Source organism: Chelonoidis abingdonii, chromosome 3, assembly GCF_003597395.2.
Source record: "Chelonoidis abingdonii isolate Lonesome George chromosome 3, CheloAbing_2.0, whole genome shotgun sequence".
NCBI lineage: Eukaryota > Metazoa > Chordata > Testudines > Testudinidae > Chelonoidis > Chelonoidis abingdonii.
Genome location: NC_133771.1, coordinates 133,899,389 through 133,918,278, shown reverse-complemented (window position 1 = coordinate 133,918,278; position 18,890 = coordinate 133,899,389). Strand labels below are relative to the sequence as shown.

Sequence of the window (18,890 nt, the reverse complement as noted above, 5' to 3'; positions counted from 1 at the left end):
CACACTAACCCTAATCCGATATGGTAATACCGATCTCAGCGCTACTCCTCTCATTGGGGAGGAGTACAGAAACCTGTTTAAAGAGCCCTTTATATCTATATAAAGGGCTTCGTTGTGTGGACGGGTGCAGCATTAAATCGGTTTAACGCTGCTAAAATTGGTTTAAATGCGTAGTGTAGACCAGGCCTGATACTTACCTAAGTTAGAATGTCTGATTCCTTCTCACTGCTTTATCATGGAGGGAGTGAATAGGGAAGTGTTATTTATCCTTTCACAAAATACAGGAACTAGGGATCACTCAAATTAATAGGCAACAGGTTTGAAACAAACAAAAGAAATAATTGGGTTCAAAAAAGAATTAGACAAGTTCATGGAATATAGGTCCATCAGAGGCTATTAGCCAAGATGATCAGGGATGCAACCTCCATGCTCTGGATGGCCCTACAGAAATGTCTACACTTCAGTTAAACATAGATGGCCAGCCTGTGTCAGCTGACTCAGGCTCTCAGGGCTCAGGTTGCGGGGCTATTTAATTGTGGTGTAGATATTCAGGCTCAGGCTGGAATGTGTGTTTGTGTTTGTAAAGAAGAAATAATCCGAACGAAAGCAATTCTGAATAATTTCAGAAGTACACTGTATCTCCCTAATTTATAGCACACACAATGAGCCTGTCAGGTGTGAAATCTCAAAAATAAAATCTGTATTATGCATACCTTCATCTAAAGTCAAACAGCTGGAACTTTCTAAAGCCACAAACCTCGAACTTACAGCATCTCCTTTGATGTGGCATCACTACAGAAGGATATTTCTCAAAACCAAAAATGTGGTAACACTGAGCTTCCTTTGCAAACTGCATACTGTATTAGGAAGAATTCCAAGAAAAGTCTCTGGGCCTTGCAATTAATCTCATGATCACCTTAATTTTTCGAAAATAAAGGACAATTAACATCCTTCCACCATTATGTTCTATCTTTAGCTTTCTTTACTTTAATACAACCCCTCCATTATAGCCTATCAGTGCTGCTGTCAATATCCTGGTTTACTGTACTTCAGCTTGGCCGCTATAATCAAATAAGCAGAGGAGGATTATGCTTAATTAAGGCTTCTGTGTTTAGGATAAGAAGAGATTAAATGTTTTCTCCCTAAACTATTTGTTTTGTGTAATCTTGAATACAAGTGATGATTCCTATTTATCTGCTGTAGGTCTTCTTTCAAGTTCTTTCAGGTAAACCTTCTTTGCTGAGAAGGGCAATGTTTTGTACTAATTCTATTTATATAGAATGGTTTTAATGTAAATGAAATATACAGTGAATACAAAAAAGGTATCCTTAAAGGTTACTGGAGGAAGTGATCTGTCAGTGGATTGCCCCAGATCCCACTTCTTGCCTGTTGAGGAGATTAAAGTCTATGGCAGTTTTCCCTGAAAATCTTGCTAGTTCAGTGGAGGAATCAAGATGCTGGAAGCACCCCTCTTAAGATCTTCTTGTGTTAGAGAGGAGACTACACCGATCATCTGCTGATCCACTGGTATAAGCAGGCTTTTCTGGATATCTTTTTCTAAAAGATGCAGTTATCACACACGTGCCATGCCACTCATGCACTTCATGTTCAGCATTCTCTGACACGTCAGTGTTGGTTAGTTTTCCTCCCAGCCACCCACCAAATCTGAACTCGGGTATTTACTGTCACAGTTGCCTTCTGAACTTTGAGGCCCCTCTTTTGAATGGGGAAGTCTCAGGATGCACAAATTTGCACCAAAACCCTGCACCTACGCCCAGCAATGAGGTTGTAGAACCCAGAAGATTACTAGTGGAGTCTTGCAAGACTGAGTGATGCCATGAGCATGAGTAATGTGGGGGAGTGGGAATGCAGAATGAGGTGGTGGCATTAGCAGGAAGGAAATGAACAGGCATTAGTGGTCATGGTGATGGGAAGTGAGAGAATTCAAATAGGTCTGGATAAGCATCCAGTCTTTCCTATACTTCCCCAAGCAAAACCTCTGCTGCACCAACTGAAGTTCTCTCCCCTCATTAATCATATACTATAGATTAGAGAGACAACGTGGGTGAGGTAATATCTTTTTATTGGACCAACTTCTGTTGATGTGAGAGACAAGCTCTAGAGCTTACACAGAGCTCTTCTTTAGGTCTGGGAAACTAATTCAAAGTGTCACTGTTATATAAAAGATTTGAACAGATTGGTTAGCATATGTAGTTAACACATACAAGGGACCATTCAAGGTGAAGTGGCCCATTAAGATGCCTCCAGTCATGGGCAGAGGGAGAAAAGTTGCTGGGGGGGTGAGGGGAGGTATTAGTGATGTACCAATTATTGTAATAAGCCATAAATCCAATATCTCTATTCTGTCCATGAGTTTGTGTTTAGCAAAGTTGTGAATTTAAGCTCCCAGGCTTGTCTTTTGAAAGTTTTGTGCAGGTTTCCTTTGAGGATGAGGACTGATAACTCAGATATCAAGTGATCACTTTGCGAAAAATGTTCGCCCACAGATGATAGGGTATTTTGGTCTTTATCTTTGTCTTTCCTGTGTGAGTTCATTCATTCATTACTTGAGACCAATGGATCACCAATAACGAGATCCTTCAAAGAACTGATCTATAGTCTGTGCGGACTACACAGGACATTTGCAGGCTTCACTGATTGGGACATGAGGACATGCCTCAAGGTCGTCTGCCAAAGGGAGTGCTCTATGGCCAACTTAAAAACCGTCTCAACTCAGAGGAAAGACAAAGTTCCAATATAACAAGGTCAAGCAAGGCCTTAAGAAATTCAGCATTCCCACTGACAATTGGGAAAATCCTGCCCACAGTCACTCAGTTTGGAGAAGCCAGGTTAAGGCTGGTGCAGTTACCACGGAGAGCCATCAGAGAACCTAGTCTGAGGCCCACAGGTGAGCCAGGAAGCAGAGTATGCTCCAACCTCTGTCTGGCAAGTGGACCTGTAGCCATTGTCGGAAGGTTTGTCACTCGCATATCAGGCTCTTTTCCCATACCATTGGCAAGCACCACTGAGGGACCAACTTTGTCACGTCTCTTTTCATCTGTCAAGATGTTGGACAGCCAATGATCATCCGAGAGTGTCAGATTTGTCTGATTTCACTCACATAGTTGCTATTGGGACATTTAGTGCACTGGAAAAGGTACACCACATGTTGCGATATGTCTGTGTAGGACCCAGGGATCTTGAAAGGTGTGTTATGGGATGTGCATTGGTGTATGAAACAATTTTTGTAGTGGGGCTGCTGAAAGCCATTGAACAAAACTGTAAACTCTGTAGATGGTAGAAACCACTTTAAGACATGGGTGCAGCAGCACCCCTAGTTCTAGCATCCCGGGGCAGTTTTGATCATTCTAGCAATGGAGATATGTCTGCAGACCCTGCCAGAACAATAGATGCAAAACCAGTCGTCTCACTATACCAATTAAACTAGGTTCGATGGAGATAGGTGAGCAAAGCCCACAGGTAAGTGGGGAACATGAAGACCTGGGAGATGGGTCGGAAACAAGAGGGAGCGTGGGCTATAATGGCAGAGAGAAAGGAGGGTCAGGGCAAAACTGGGAGGCAAGATCAAACCAGTATGTACACACTTGGACTGAGGTGGAGATGGACATAGGAGACGGAAGTGTTGAGAGTCTCTGGGTTAGGATAAAAGGGGTAAAAAACAAGGGTGATGTCGTGCTAGGAGTCTACTACAGGCCACCTAACCAGGTGGAAGAGGTGGATGAGGCTTTTTTTAAACAACTAACAAAATCATCCAAAGCCCAAGATTTGGTGGTGATGGGGGACTTCAACTATCCAGATATATGTTGGGAAAATAACACCGCGGGGCACAGACTATCCAATAAGTTCCTGGACTGCATTGCAGACAACTTTTATTTCAGAAGGTTGAAAAAGCTACTAGGGGGAAGCTGTTCTAGACTTGATTTTAACAAATAGGGAGGAACTCGTTGAGAATTTGAAAGTAGAAGGAAGCTTGGGTGAAAGTGATCATGAAATCATAGAGTTTGCAATTCTAAGGAAGGGTAGAAGGGAGTACAGCAAATAGAGACAATGGATTTCAGGAAGGCAGATTTTGGTAAGCTCAGAGAGCTGATAGGTAAGGTCCCATGGGAATCAAGACTGAGGGGAAAAACAACTGAGGAGAGTTGGCAGTTTTTCAAAGGGACACTATTAAGGGCCCAAAAGCAAGCTATTCCGATGGGTAGGAAGATAGAAAATGTGGCAAAAGACCACCTTGGCTTAACCACGAGATCTTGCATGACCTACAAAATAAAAAGGAGTCATATAAAAAATGGAAACTAGGTCAGATTACAAAGGATGAATATAGGCAAATAACACAGGAATGCAGGGGCAAGATTAGAAAGGCAAAGGCACAAAATGAGCTCAAACTAGCTATGGGAATAAAGGGAAACAAGAAGACTTTTTATCAATACATTAGAAGCAAGAGGAAGACCAAGGACAGGGTAGGCCCACTGCTCAGTGAGGAGGAGAAACAGTAACAGGAAACTTGGAAATGGCAGAGATGCTTAATGACTTCTTTGTTTCGGTCTTCACTGAGAAGTCTGAAGGAATGTCTAACATAGTGAATGCTTATGGGAAGGGGTAGGTTTAGAAGATAAAATAAAAAAGAGCAAGTTAAAAATCACTTAGAAAAGTTAGATGCCTGCAAGTCACCAGGGCCTGATGAAATGCATCCTAGAATACTCAAGGAGTTAATAGAGGAGGTATCTGAGCCTCTAGCTATTATCTTTGGAAAGTCATGGGAGACGGGAGAGATTCCAGAAGACTGGAAAAGGGCAAATATAGTGCCCATCTATAAAAAGGGAAATAAAAACAACCCAGGAAACTACAGACCAGTTAGTTTAACTTCTGTGCCAGGGAAGATAATGGAGCAAGTAATTAAAGAAATCATCTGCAAACACTTGGAAGGTGGTAAGGTGATAGGGAATAGCCAGCATGGATTTGTAAAGAACAAATCATGTCAAACCAATCTGATAGCTTTCTTTGATAGGATAACGAGTCTTGTGGATAAGGGAGAAGCGGTGGATGTGGTATACCTAGACTTTAGTAAGGCATTTGATACGGTCTCTCCATGATATCCTTATCGATAAACTAGGCAAATACAATTTAGATGGGGGCTACTATAAGGTGGGTGCATAACTGGCTGGATAACCGTACTCAGAGAGTAGTTATTAATGGCTCCCAATCCTGCTGGAAAGGTATAACAAGTGGGGTTCCGCAGGGGTCTGTTTTGGGACCGGCTCTGTTCAATATCTTCATCAACGACTTAGATGTTGGCATAGAAAGTACGCTTATTAAGTTTGCGGACGATACCAAACTGGGAGGGATTGCAACTGCTTTGGAGGACAGGGTCAAAATTCAAAATGATCTGGACAAATTGGAGAAATGGTCTGAGGTAAACCGGATGAAGTTCAATAAAGACAAATGCAAAGTGCTCCACTTAGGAAGGAACAATCAGTTTCACACATACAGAATGGGAAGAGACTGTCTAGGAAGGAGTATGGCAGAAAGAGATCTAGGGGTCATAGTGGACCACAAGCTAAATATGAGTCAACATGTGATACTGTTGCAAAAAAAGCAAACGTGATTCTGGGATGCATTAACAGGTGTGTTGTAAACAAGACACGAGAAGTCATTCTTCCGCTCTACTCTGCGCTCCATCTCTGGAGATCTTTAAGAGTAGATTTGATAAATGTCTATCAGGGATGGTCTAGACAGTATTTGGTCCTGCCATGAGGGCAGGGGACTGGACTCGATGACCTCTCAAGGTCCCTTCCAGTCCTAGAGTCTATGAATCTATGAATTGAGTTTACATCATATCAAAGGACATTGCACATTTGAGTTGCAAGGTTACCTAGATTCCACACAAGTTTGATATCACCTCACTTTTATTGTTGAAAAACATTTGCATAATCATGGAACTGAAGTGTTAGTTATTTACATGAAAGGTATGAATCACACACCATTTTAAGTTTTGTGTATGTGTGGATTGTGCCCCTCATTTGGGTCTGTCACACTTTGTGAGCCTTAACGAGTTGAGAAATATGCCTCTGAATCTTTCCAGACACCTTCAGTTTTTCAGTTCTTATCTTGCCACTTTTCTTCCTGTTAGTGCCCCCATTGCTACTTTCTTGTTCTGTTCTTTGTTACTGTTACATTTCTGTGCTGACTGCACGTGCAAGAATAATGGGAAGTACTCTCTGATCCTCTGTCTACTGAAAGATTTTTGCTAAAGTAGCTTAAGTGTACCTAGAAACCACACCAGTATAAATTTGAAGAAGTTTTGTTCACAGAACATTCAAGCAAAAGAATCAATGTTTTGTTCAAAATTTGAATGGATTCTAAATATACTTGAGCGAGTTCTCTCATCTCTAATTTTAATAGCTGCCAGTGTCTGGATTCAGAACCATCCAAGGAGCTGTGGTTGAACACTCAGTAGCCTCCATGATCTATATTAGTACAAACTGCAATTAACTCTACCAAAATTTAATGAGGTATTTTATTAATTAAAATGTAGATATACTCTGAAAAAAGAAACATTCTGTCAAAATGTCATCCTGGGCTCCTCTGTCTTTCAGTGATTTCCACAACAAATGTGCTCATTTTACAGTTACTTTTTTTTCCTAACTTCTAGCTGTGTAATCTCATCACAGAGTCTGAAAGTCAAGATGGGCTCTTTCTGACACACACATGAATCTTCAATGAATCTGCAATTTTAATTTAATTACAAATCCGTCGATAGAATCCAGGATACACACTTGTAGGTGTATTTTCTGCCTGTCCTATGCTTCTAGCAATAAAAAGTGGCAAAAGTATACCAGTATATTGATCAGTAAAGTTAACAGAGTAGAGTCTCAATACTCACAAAGAGTAGGTCTTTTGAGTAAGGTGTCGTTTTTAATATACAGTTTTTTCAGAGTAGAACCATACTTTATTATTTCACTATGTGACCTTACGGTAAAATTTGACTTAGGATAAATTTTTCAAAAGTGTTTAAGTGACTTAGGCTTCTAAGTCCCATTTTCCTGAGACCTATTGACTTCTGATTAGACTTAGGCTCCTGTATCATTTAGATGCTTTTGAAAAGTTTACCCTTAATCCTACTACTGTAATACTAGCCAAATTTCTATGAGATTTGATAGAGTACTTTATATAACTTAAAAAAAAATCATTTCCATGCACCAGCCTGGAAGCAGAAAATCAAGAAAATTTCACAAGAAATCATTCTTTTGTGATTTCTGGAACAATATCCTGCTCAGTAAGTAGCTGGGCACTACAATGATGGGTACCTTTATAGAACTATGTGAAACAGACAAGAAAATATTGCAGACTCAAGGGGTTTGGATGAGTTACAATTAATCATGTGGACTTCTGAGTGCCTACTTGAACTGAACCTCCAAACATGCTGTGGTTTCCTCATTCACTTCTCTTAAAAGGTGCTGTATTGAGAGACTTGGATACTGAAATCTGCTTTTTATCAACAGTCCTGGGAGGAGACACACAAAGCAGTGTGCAACATTGACATAAATTGTGCCCCAGATACCCCAGTGGTGGTTGAGGTTTGTGAAGCTACAGAGTCCTACAAGAGCCATTGTGGGCAGTGTCATATTGTAAGAATTGCCTCTTCCTCTGCTACTGATTGGCCTGTGGAAGGAAAGGGTGGAGGAGAAGCAACTGGGGCCTGGTCTACACTGAGGGGGGCAGTGTCGATGTAAGATACGCAACTTCAGCTATGAGAATAGCGTAGCTGAAGTTGACGTATCTTATTTCGACTTACCTCCCATCCTCACGGTGCAGGATCGACAGCCGCGGCTCCCCCGTCGACTCTGCTTCTGCCTCTCGCCCTCGTGGAGTTCCAGAGTCGACGGGAGTGCGTTCGGGGATCGATATATCGCGTCCAGATGAGATGCGATATATCGATCCCCAATAGATCATTCGCTACCTGCCAATCTGGGGGGTAGTCTGGACGTACCCTGGAAGTGTCAAAAGGGAAAGCAGAGGATCATCAGGCATCAGGCAAGGATGCCGAACACTATCTTCTCTGCAGGAAGCTCTTTTGGCAGCCACTGACTTCTTTTAAAGCTTCCTGTGGACCTAAACTGTCTTCCTACTGCACCTCCTAAAACAAGTGGTGGCAGCACATATGAAGAGGCAACTGTCCACCCAGGGGAGTAGCAGAAGTTGGGGGAAGCCTTTTTTAATCTACAGCCAGTGTAAGTAAGTTGAGAAACCAAGGGACCACTAAGGAGAAGGCAGAACCATCAAGGACTTGGGAATGGTAGCAGTAAAGAAAAGAGACAGTGTTGTTAGAGGTATGGGGGAAGAGGCAAAATGGGTTAGGATGTGAATTTTTGATGAGTGATGAAAAGAGTAGAGCATGGAATGAGGAGATGTCAAGTCATGTAGGAAGGAGGATTGGATTCAAACCAGTGAGCAGTGTCTCCAGATCCCCTTTCCAGTTCTTGTGCCAGCCAGTCCCTGCCTACCAGTTGTGCTAATGTACACCAGCTGAGTGGAAATGCCATTTAAATGCCAGTTTTGCGGTAGTTTATCTAAATTAATTCTCTTATGAAAATTAACCAGATTTCACTCAAACATAACTCATGAATACAGAGTCCTTATCTCGCTCCAACCCTGTACATTCTTTTTCCATCCCCGTACAAATCTTCTTTCAGATGCTGGCTCAAACTTGGTAGCTCTGTAGTAAATAGTGTTGCATTTTTAGTCATTGTTTATGAAACTATAAGGATTACATGGTGTGGGAGGTGAGGAGGGGTGGAAAGGGGAGTGCACACATGGAAAAATAATTTTCTTGTTGACATATGGAAATGCCTGCAGAAACTTAAACCAAGCAATACTTTTTTTCATCTAAGCTGCATAAAATTTAGCCTCACTGGGGATTTTTGAGAACTAGTCTCTAATTCTTTTAAGATCGTTCACATGCTGGCATGAAATTCTCCATCACTGGCTTGTCATATCCGTCAGCAATGGAATGTAAAACTGGAAAACAGCTTAGTTGGATGGCAGGCTCAACCTATAGGACTTTTTTTCAGTCCTGTTTTTGCAAATAAGCCATTTTGCTGCATAAGTAAACGTCAGTATTGATTGAAAGAAACTGTTGGAATTTCAAAATCTTTTTAATCTCAAAAGCTGTGTGGTTTTTGTCAATGAAAGTAGAGGAGGTTTATAGGAAGAGTATCAATTCTTTGAAACTGATCAATCCTTCCAGTTTAGGTATACCCTGCAAAAAAATTCTAAAACTGTATTATGATGTTTCTTGTTTATTGTCTTTGAATAATTCAGTATCAAGTTCAGTTAGTTTGAAATTGTCTAGCTGCTGGTCTTGAAAGTGAAACTGGATTCTTTCTGGTTCATGCATCATCGCCAGCAATAAGAATTCTTCAGTTAGATTCTATTCTACTGAATGTTTACCTTAATTCTATCTCACAGTCTGGGAGCTGACTTGGTTCTGCAATGCTGACAAGAATAAATTATAATAAAAGCATATTGTATTATTGTCCTACATCGTATAGCACCATACTATTATCACATTCATTACCATAGTACCTAGGAGCCACAGTTATGGGACATAAGGAGCAGAATACCGTGGTGCTAGGCACTAGACAAACGCAGAACAAAAAGATACTCCCTTCCCCAAAGAGCTTATAATCAAAGTATAGGACAAGAAATAACAGATGGCTACAGACAGGTGGAGAACAGTAAGACATATTGGTCAATGCCATAGGCAGTGGTATGCATTATGTATATCAAAAAAAAAATGAGGTCTCCGCCCTGAGGATTTTACAATTTATATTCAACATATGACAACATGGGAGGGTAAAAGGATATGTGGGAGGAGGAGGGCTAGAACGAGTAGATATTTTATATACTTGTCATCGTTCCAATATTCAGATACAGAAGTAGAGAGGGAACCAATGGAGACTTTCAGAAGGGGATGACACTGCTGGAGTGGCAGGTAAAAAATATGATTTTAGAAGCAGCATGCTGCATAGATTTAAATGGTGTGGTGTGTTTTGAGGTTGCAGCAGTGAAGATGACAGATTAGGGCAGTAGGCATGGAGACAAGGGCAGATTTTGGCCATGTTATAAAGGAAGACATAGCAAGAGTTAGCAATAGACACTATAGAAAGAAAAGGATAGATTGAGGTCAAATGACAACAAAGATGTGAACTTGGATGACAAAAATAGTGAAATTATTGATGGTGATTGAAGAGGAAGAGAGAAGTGAGGATTTCCAGAAGACACTTTATGTTCGCCATGTTTAGTTTGACATTTCACGGTGATGCAATAGAGACTAGGTCACAGATGAGGAAACGAACAGAAAAAGGCAGGGATGTAGAATAGATAAGGGAGTCTTTGCATAGAGGTGGTGGTTGAAATCATGATAGTGGAAAAGGATGCTGAAGGACAGGGAGAAGAGAAGACAACCAAAGTCAGAGCCTTGAGCTATGTCATTTGTCCAACCGTGAGACAATAGTGACCTTGGTGAGAGCAATCTTGATGGATTGCTTAGAGCACAAGCTACAATGTGGATTACAGGCTATTAGATGTTTGTCATTCAAATGAGCAGATCTGACTCTGGATACACACATGGTGTAGATCTCTTGAATACCAGGTGCCATTTGTATATCACTTTTCTGACCACAGCTGCACTTCAAGGTTCTGTTTATACAATTGTAGAATGTGCTGTGTACTCTGGTTTTATTACCAAGGAGAGGATGATGGTGAGGAATAAATACAATATAGAGTTCTGAAATACACATCTTTAAAGTATCTTTTTTTTTTTTTTTTTTTTTTACAGAAGTTTGTTCCTTTTGCAGTGTTCTTTCACTCAGAGGAAATCCTTATACTGTATTTAACATCAGTGAAAATTAGTTCATGTGCAAAACATATTTGTTCATATGTACCTTTACTAATAATGAATGCTTTCCTTTGTTATTTGCTACAGCTTTTTCATTCACCCACACCCCGTACCTGTTTGATTTTCTGTATGGTTTATATACATAATTTGGTTTTCCAACTGTTCATGTGGTAACTGATTTTGCATCAAACTTGAAAATAGCCAACTGGGGAAAAATCCAAATAAAACTGGAATTTTCAGACTAGCTTGGATTGATAAAACTTGTATCAAACTGTTTTAAAAATGAATTCTGGACCTCTAGATATTAGAGTAGCTTAAATGCATCCAAAATTTATTTAATTCATGTCAGTGCTCATCTAAGCAAACTTCACTCACTGAAAAGAACTCCATTGAAACCATGTGTTCTTTTCTTTTTGAACTACAGCTCACCACAGCCACCTTGGATGGCAAACTCCAGTTGTTTCTACCTTGATGCTTGCCAGCCTGTGGAACGCTGGCCTTGGTGCTCTGGAAATAACAGCTTGCTGAGAGAAAGAAGATTGGCAACTGTGCAAGCCGCAAAATATTCCTTTTTAAATTACAGTTGCAGAAATAATGTCACTTACATTGGAAAAATAAGGACAAGATACAGTGTGGTACAATTGTACTCATTCAGGCCTTAGTACAGCAAAGGCTTAAGGATTTATGTCAGTGGGGCTACTCACATGCTTAAAGGTAAGCATGTGCTGCAGTGCTTGGCTCTATTGGAGTCTCTTATCTGTAGATTGGTGACGCAGTTAAAATAGAAAGTGATCCAGGTTTAAAGCTAAAATTTCTGCCTATAACTAAAGACTTGAAATGCTCCTTTTTTTTTTTTTAAAGGAAAGTTCCTCATTCTTAATGAAATGACATTAGGAGTCATGTTGGTCCCTTGTTTATATCTGTGCAACTCCCATGAGGTTACTGGAAGTAACTTGGGTATACCAGAATTTGGTCCTCATTACTGAGACAATCTGATTTACATCCATTTTATTGCATTCTGTTATCCGTTGTACCCATTCTGTTAAGTTGTTAGGGAAGGGTGAAAAGACTTTTATTTTAAAGGCTTTGTCTTCACAGAGCTAACTTGATATTTTAGTTGGTAATTTACTTATGTTTAGTTTTATTGTGACAGTAGGGGTGTGCCCCATTTCTAGAAATAGAACATTTGAAAAGTATTGAAGTAGAAAATTAGTTCTGGGAGAAAGCTTTTGGGGTTTTATTTTATTTATTTATTTATTTTTACAATCTCTAGCTATGTTTGCCCTAATCTTTGAAAATTCTGATGTTGGACGTTGTTTTGAATAATAAATAATAAACTGGTGTTCGAATCATTCATCATCTCAATCTGTTTAAAAATGGGGAACATCTAAGACTGTGGCCTATGTTTATCTGAATTGTGTGATGCTGAGAAAACTTTACCCTTTTATATGGACTGTGGTGCCAAGCCAACCAAACTTACCAGGACAAAGGATCATTAAGTCTTATAAAACTCCTTTACTCTTGTCAGCTCAATTGTCTTTAGCTGGCCAATTACATAGAGCTGAACTTGCTTCTCAGACCTTTTCCTACAGGGCCACAAGGGAAAAAAATGGGATTTCTACACTGCCTACACAGATTAATAAAACTCAGCAATGTGACAGATGCACCTTTTTACAGTAAGCTTTTTAAATACCACAAGATAATTGAATTTAAAAAGTGGATGATACCCCTTGGTTATATGCACAACACTTACCTTCATTTAGTATAAGAAGGTTGATGTTTTAATTACACAAAAGTCAAGACTCTTTTAAGGTTTCTAGATTCCATTAATTCTGTGCTCTTGCATATAAGCTTTAGCTGCTTCTTGCAGAGCTAAGCCATACACTTACTGTATGTTAGATTCTGACACCTTCACTCTCTCAAGTAGTCTCACCGAAGTCAACAGGACTGCTTGTGGAACAAAGTGCTATTCATCATGATTTAGAGTATCAGAATTGGTCCCCATGTTATCTCACATTATATGTGCAATAGTATATTGTAGGCTGCTGGACCTGATCACCAGCCTAGGACAAACAATTGGCCACACCCAATTTCATTTGTATCTCTTCCCTTGGGGTTCAGTTTGTTTTTTAACACACAAATACAAGGAAGCGTGGAGCAATAACAAGAAGCAACAGTCCTGTTCTTGACAGAAATTGTGGGCGCTCTGGTAGCTTAAGGGGCTTGTCTTCTGCCAGCTTGTCCTCTTGCAGCCTTCTGCTGAAGCCACAGAAGAATGTACTCTCAGCTCTCTCTCCAGCTAGGGACCTCACTTATATCCTCCAGCTGGGAATCAGACCTAATGACTAGATACTTTCCAGCTGGGTTGGCTGATTGCCAGCACCTGGCTGTTGGGCTTCTCTCTAGAACAGTGCTGGTTGACCCCTGGCCCTAAAAGTGACAGACAGCCCTGTTATATACATAATGACGTGTACAATGGGCTAGGTTTGCTCCAGGGTCTACCAAAGATGACATTAACCAAGGTTTTAGCAGTGGAAACTCCAGGAGGGGATGAAATTCCATTGGCACAAAGCAGCTACAATCTCCTCTCTACTGGAGGAGCCATAGCTTGCCCATACAGCTCAAAAGGTTGGTGCTTCTATCTAGGAAGAGTGCTCTAATTCAATGGCTTCTGCAGGTAGAACTTCTTCAGAGTTCTGTTGCTACTTAAAACTAACTCACATAGCAAATACTGTTAGGGTGGTCTTCTTCATTACCTAGAATAAATCTCGCTGATGTGCAAGGATCTTCAATGACACAGAGCATTCCTGAACTAACTTTACTGAATCCAGCATAGGACAGATAAAAGGGTTACCAAAATTTTTCAGTATAGGCTAATCAATTATTTTTCCCCAGCCTTGTTCTCAGAAATGGTTGAACTGTTTTGGCTGAAATTTACTTAAAAATACCTCAGCCTTAGGCAGGCATCCAGCATGCAAAATGTCAGCCCACACAGTTGAAGTTGTAAATTTATAAGCACCTGAAAATAAGATCTTTATAACACGATGTGTCAGCCAACTTTAATAATAGGCAGTACTGGCAAACTATCCCACGAGTGGGAATATGCAGAAGACACACAAAGAAGAAATGAAGGTTACTTACCTGTAACTGGAGTTCTTTAATGGGGACTGTGCATACTCATGCTCCCTGCCCTCCTAACCTGCTCCTTATGGAGTCCTGATTCTGTAGTTTGATAATCCACTTTAGTGGTTGGAAGGACCTGGCCAGTGGTGCCAACTCCCTTTCTATGGCCATGTCCCTTGAGCCTGCTCAAGCACTGTGGCAGGAGGGAAGGAGAGGTGTAAGGTGCTCCTAAGGGGCACTACTACTAGAAGATTCCACTGTCCTGCAGCACCCAGTTGGCATAAGCCATGAGTGTGAGTATGCAGAGTCCATCTCAAAGAACTCCAGTTACAAGTAAGTAATCTTAATTTTTCCAGTCCAGCAAGTTCTGCTGAATGCCACAGAGATCCTCTGTTATTCAGCATTTTTTACATACTTTGGTCCTGGTCTTGCAATTGGATCCACAAGGGCAGACCCTTCTTCCTGAATGGCTGTCCAAGCACACATGATTGGAGTCTTTGGAACTAATTCTGATCCTACTTACACCATTAGTTCAGTGGCATTGCACCTATGTATACGCAATCTGAAACAGGTCATTAGGTTTCAATCCTGCTCCTGTTGAATTCAGGGGGCCATTGATATGAAGACAGCTGGGTGGGCCTTGAATACCATTATAATATGTTCCATACAACTGATGTCTTAAACCAAGAAAGACACACACACAAGGCCACATGACAGTCTGGCATTTGTTCTTCCATGAAAAATAAGTGCTCCTCTTGTGCTCTTATTTGGCTATAACAACAAATAGGGAGCCAAAGGGAAAGTACACAGCTACAATTAGTCTACTTAATATTGCACAACTATACATTACAGGATTTTTCTTTTCACCCTCTGATAAGAGTGACTGATTTTTAAATATGGTGACTTTCCTGTTCTGGTATAGTTTTGTAGTAAATAAAATATTTTAAGAGGATTATTCTGGATTCTCTAAATATTAATAGTTATAATTAAGTTTAGTTCTCTGGGTTTACTTTATACTTTTTTTTGGCTCTTCCAAGCAGATGGGGACCTGATGGTTTGTTTCTTGACCCACACTTTCCAGTGCCATGGCCACCATCTTTCCAGTTGAAGAGGATTAGTCCTTTTGGAGGACATCAGTCTTGCACCTCGACTGGCTGGAGGAACTGTTGTGAAATAGTAATAGTCTTACTATTATTTATTATTTGCATTACCATAGCACCTAGATGCCCTAGTCATGGACCAGAAATCTATTGTGGTACTATACGAACAAAACAAAAAGATGCTCCCTGCCCTAGAGAAATTACAGTCTAAGCATAGGACAGTACACAACGATGGACCCAGACAGACCAATGAGTCAGTAGAAGGTAACAATGAGACGATATTGGTTAGCAAGAGAGGCAGTGGTCTCAGCACACCAGCACTCTAATCATTGTCAGGTGTTTTGTAGGCATCATGGAAAATAAGAGTTTTAAGAACATAAGAACAGCCATATTTAGTCAGACCAAAGGTCCATCTAGCCCAGTATCCTGTCTACCGACAGTGCCCAGTGCCAGGTGCTTCAGAGGGAATGAACAAAACAGGTAATCATCAAGTGATCCATTCCCTGTCGCCCATTCCCAGCTTCTGGCAAACAGAGGCTAGGGACACCTCGAAGGGATTTGAAGGATGATAATGCTGTAGTCTTTATGTGGCCCAATGATTTTAACATCTTTCAAAGGACAATAACATATCTCATATTGGTCATGTGCTTTTGTTTTTGTTTTTGTTTTTGTCAAATGAACCATGGATACTCCTACAACAGGGATTACGCCTAGGGAGTTATTTATTACAACAAAGTGTCATGCCAACTGCTGCACATCAGTGTTAAATCACTAAATATTCAACATGAGTATCTTGTATTTACTAGAAGCAGATATTTCAGTCCACAAGGTGAAGTTTAACTGTAGGTCATTTTTGCAGGTTTGCCTCATTTTTCATGAAAGTAATTTGTTGCTGAGGAGAAGATGCTTAACCCCACACCTGCACTTACTTGGCAGTGGGGTAAGGCAGGGGTTGTGGTCGGTTTTTGGTTGTTTTATTGCTGCTCTGAATGTGAGGTTGCTGTGAGACCTTCAGAAGAATGGAGCAGCTCAGTCCCATGCTGACTTGACACATGGGGCATGTCTTCACTGCCAAAAAAGTTGGAGTTTTTTACAGTGGAATAATGAACATGCATTAGTTATGTCACTGTAAAATCCTAGTGGTTCTGTAATTTTTACCTCTATGTAGCTAGGTGAGGTCAACCGTAGGCAAGGGGTATAGTGTTAACCTTGCTGTAAAAGCTAATTGCAAATCGTTTCCACTAAGGTTTTGCTAACACACGTTAGTTATCCTGCTGTAAAAAAACAAACAACCACCACCACCTATTTTGGACAGTGAAAATATGGCCTTGGGTACAAACCCTGTTTGTCTGACACAGCTGCTAACTTCAGTGATGCTCTGCACATGAGAAAAAGGAGCAGGAGTTGGCCCTTAAATTGGACACATTAGTTAGCATCCAGCAGTTAATATCAGATCAATTTGGCACCCATGTGTCTCTGTTGACTTCAATAGAGCTGTCAAGGCTGATTCCCCACTCTGGCACTTCGAGTGCGGAAGGTGGGGGTCCGCAAGGATTCTAAAAATTAATTCTGGCCACTCAAGGCTTGTATTAAACTCCCAAGGTTACAGCTTCTCTCTGACCTTGGATGGGTAGATGCTGCCACCACCCAAAAGCAAAAAAAATTCTTTCCTGTGGAGTATCCTCAAGCCCTTTCACCCCTCATCCGGGGAAGAACTAAGAAAGAAAACAGGAAATTAGCTGTTGACCCCAGCTCATTAAACAACATGCGCAAACCTCTTAGTACACCAAAAATTCAATCCTGTTCTTAAAAAGGGTAAATTTTATTAAAAACAAAAACAAAGAAAATACGTCTGGAACTTAGGCTTTTGCTAGATTTAAAAAACCCACTTACAAAAATTAAACATGAAGAATAACCTCCTAGAGGTCCATCTTAAAGGTCACAAGCAAAACAAAAAGCATTTGGGGTAGCACAGAGGAGTCCACAAGCCAATAAGAGATAAACCTAATCACATCTTTCTAGACATTTTCTGATTTATGAGTAGAATTTAGGTATGATCTGATGATTTCCATACCTGACAAAAAGCGTTTTACAGAATAGTCCCAGCCCTATCTCTGCTCTGTCTTCTCTCTCCGGAGAACAACAACAAAAGAGACCAAGGGAAGTTTGTCCCAATTTTAAAAAGTTCTAGCCTTCCCATTGGCTCTTTTGGTCAGGTGCCCACTCCTTTCCTTTTACCTGTGGCCTTTTTAACCCTTTACAGGTAAAGCAAACAGAAAATGTCTACCAAGAGGGATTTTATAGGCAACTGACTGGGTGGGTGTCCATAAAAGAGAGCTACCCGCTCCGTTCATTTATCACAAGAGCTATTCCTGCTTTGCACTAGTATTAGTGAAGAGAATCAGACCCCTGATATTTTCCAAATGCCATCTAATCCAGCTGCCTCAACAGCACAGTTTGTTCTATGTTTATTCACTTTCATGGGATTTGCTGTTTACAGAACAGATGAGGAAGAAATAGATTTCTGTTTTCTTCTCAGAGGTGGCATTTTCTCTGTTGCTGGATATTTATGAGCCTTTCATGAAACGGTAACAACATTCTACCACAAAGGCAGGCAATTCCAGCGGAGCTGCTTCCAGGTTCCCAATTGCTGTTTCTCTCATTAGTCCTGGCAAATGTGAGGAGCTAGCTATATTCTTCCAAATAGTTCCCAGAACAGTTGAATTAATAGAAGAAAAGAATTACCACAATTCATCAAGAACACAGGACATACTTCATTCTTCTACGTGTGCATATCTGAAGTGAACATTGCTTCCATTGTTTTGGACTGCAGAGGAGCCATTTAATAACAATAAAAATGAAGTGTGAGGGTGAACCTGACTTTGCTATGTCTTGTTTTAATTTTAAAACAATCCCGAATTTCCATGTTCTGAACATTATTAGCCTTCAGTTCTTGTTAATTCAACTATTTTCTTCTTTGTCAATCAGCCTCTTTCATGGAAAAATATGTTCCGGGTCAACTTGATCCCATACAACCATGATTGAAGTTAATGAGATTTTAGCCTGCCGCCAGTGCCGCTCAGACTGGGCAAAGCTGGAGGCTTTCCACACAAAATGCCAGCATCATATATTGGGCATAAAATGGAACAACTTCATTTGTAACACAGATGTTTGTGGTTGCTCTGGTCTATACACTATTGGGGTCTTTGTCTGCAGCCGGCTTCCTATGCTTTTCAGACATGTCACCAGAATGCTGCAAGATGTTCTGGCGAATGCCGTTCTCTGGGTGGGTTGGTCTACACTTGGGGAGGGGGGTTGATGTAAGATATGCAACTTCAGCTATGAGAATGCATAGCTGAAGTCAGTGTATCTTATTTCGACTTACCTCCCATTCTCACAGTGTGGGATCAACGGCCGCAACTCCCCCATCGACTCCGCTTCCGCCTCTTGCACTGGTGGAGTTATGGAGTCGACGGGGAGCGTGGCGGGGATTGATTTATCATGTCTAGATGAGACGCGATAAATCTATCCCTGATAGATAGATCACTACGCACCGATCCGGCAGGTAGTGTGGACGTACCTTGGGTGGCTTGTAACATCTGGGATAAAATTCCACCAACCGAGCTTTGGAGGCAGCTCAGAGGCAGACCCCCCTACTACATGGGTGCATTAAATCTGTTCTGACATTGGACTTACAGCCTATTAAGCCTTGTGGCTGCACAGAAACTGACCAAATGGTGAACAAT

At 40.8% G+C, this 18,890-nt stretch overlaps 1 protein-coding gene across 1 annotated transcript in view; it reads left to right on the top strand.

Annotated features, from left to right (window-relative positions):
• WDR27 (WD repeat domain 27) overlaps positions 1 to 12,225 on the top strand; it is a 234,081-nt gene extending 221,856 nt beyond the window's left edge. The window contains exon 25 of the mRNA XM_075064119.1: positions 11,346 to 12,225. Coding sequence (XP_074920220.1) covers positions 11,346 to 11,393 — 48 coding nt within the window. The 3' untranslated portion in view covers positions 11,394 to 12,225. The remainder of the gene's footprint in view (positions 1 to 11,345) is intronic.
• The last annotated feature ends 6,665 nt before the right edge of the window (positions 12,226 to 18,890 follow it).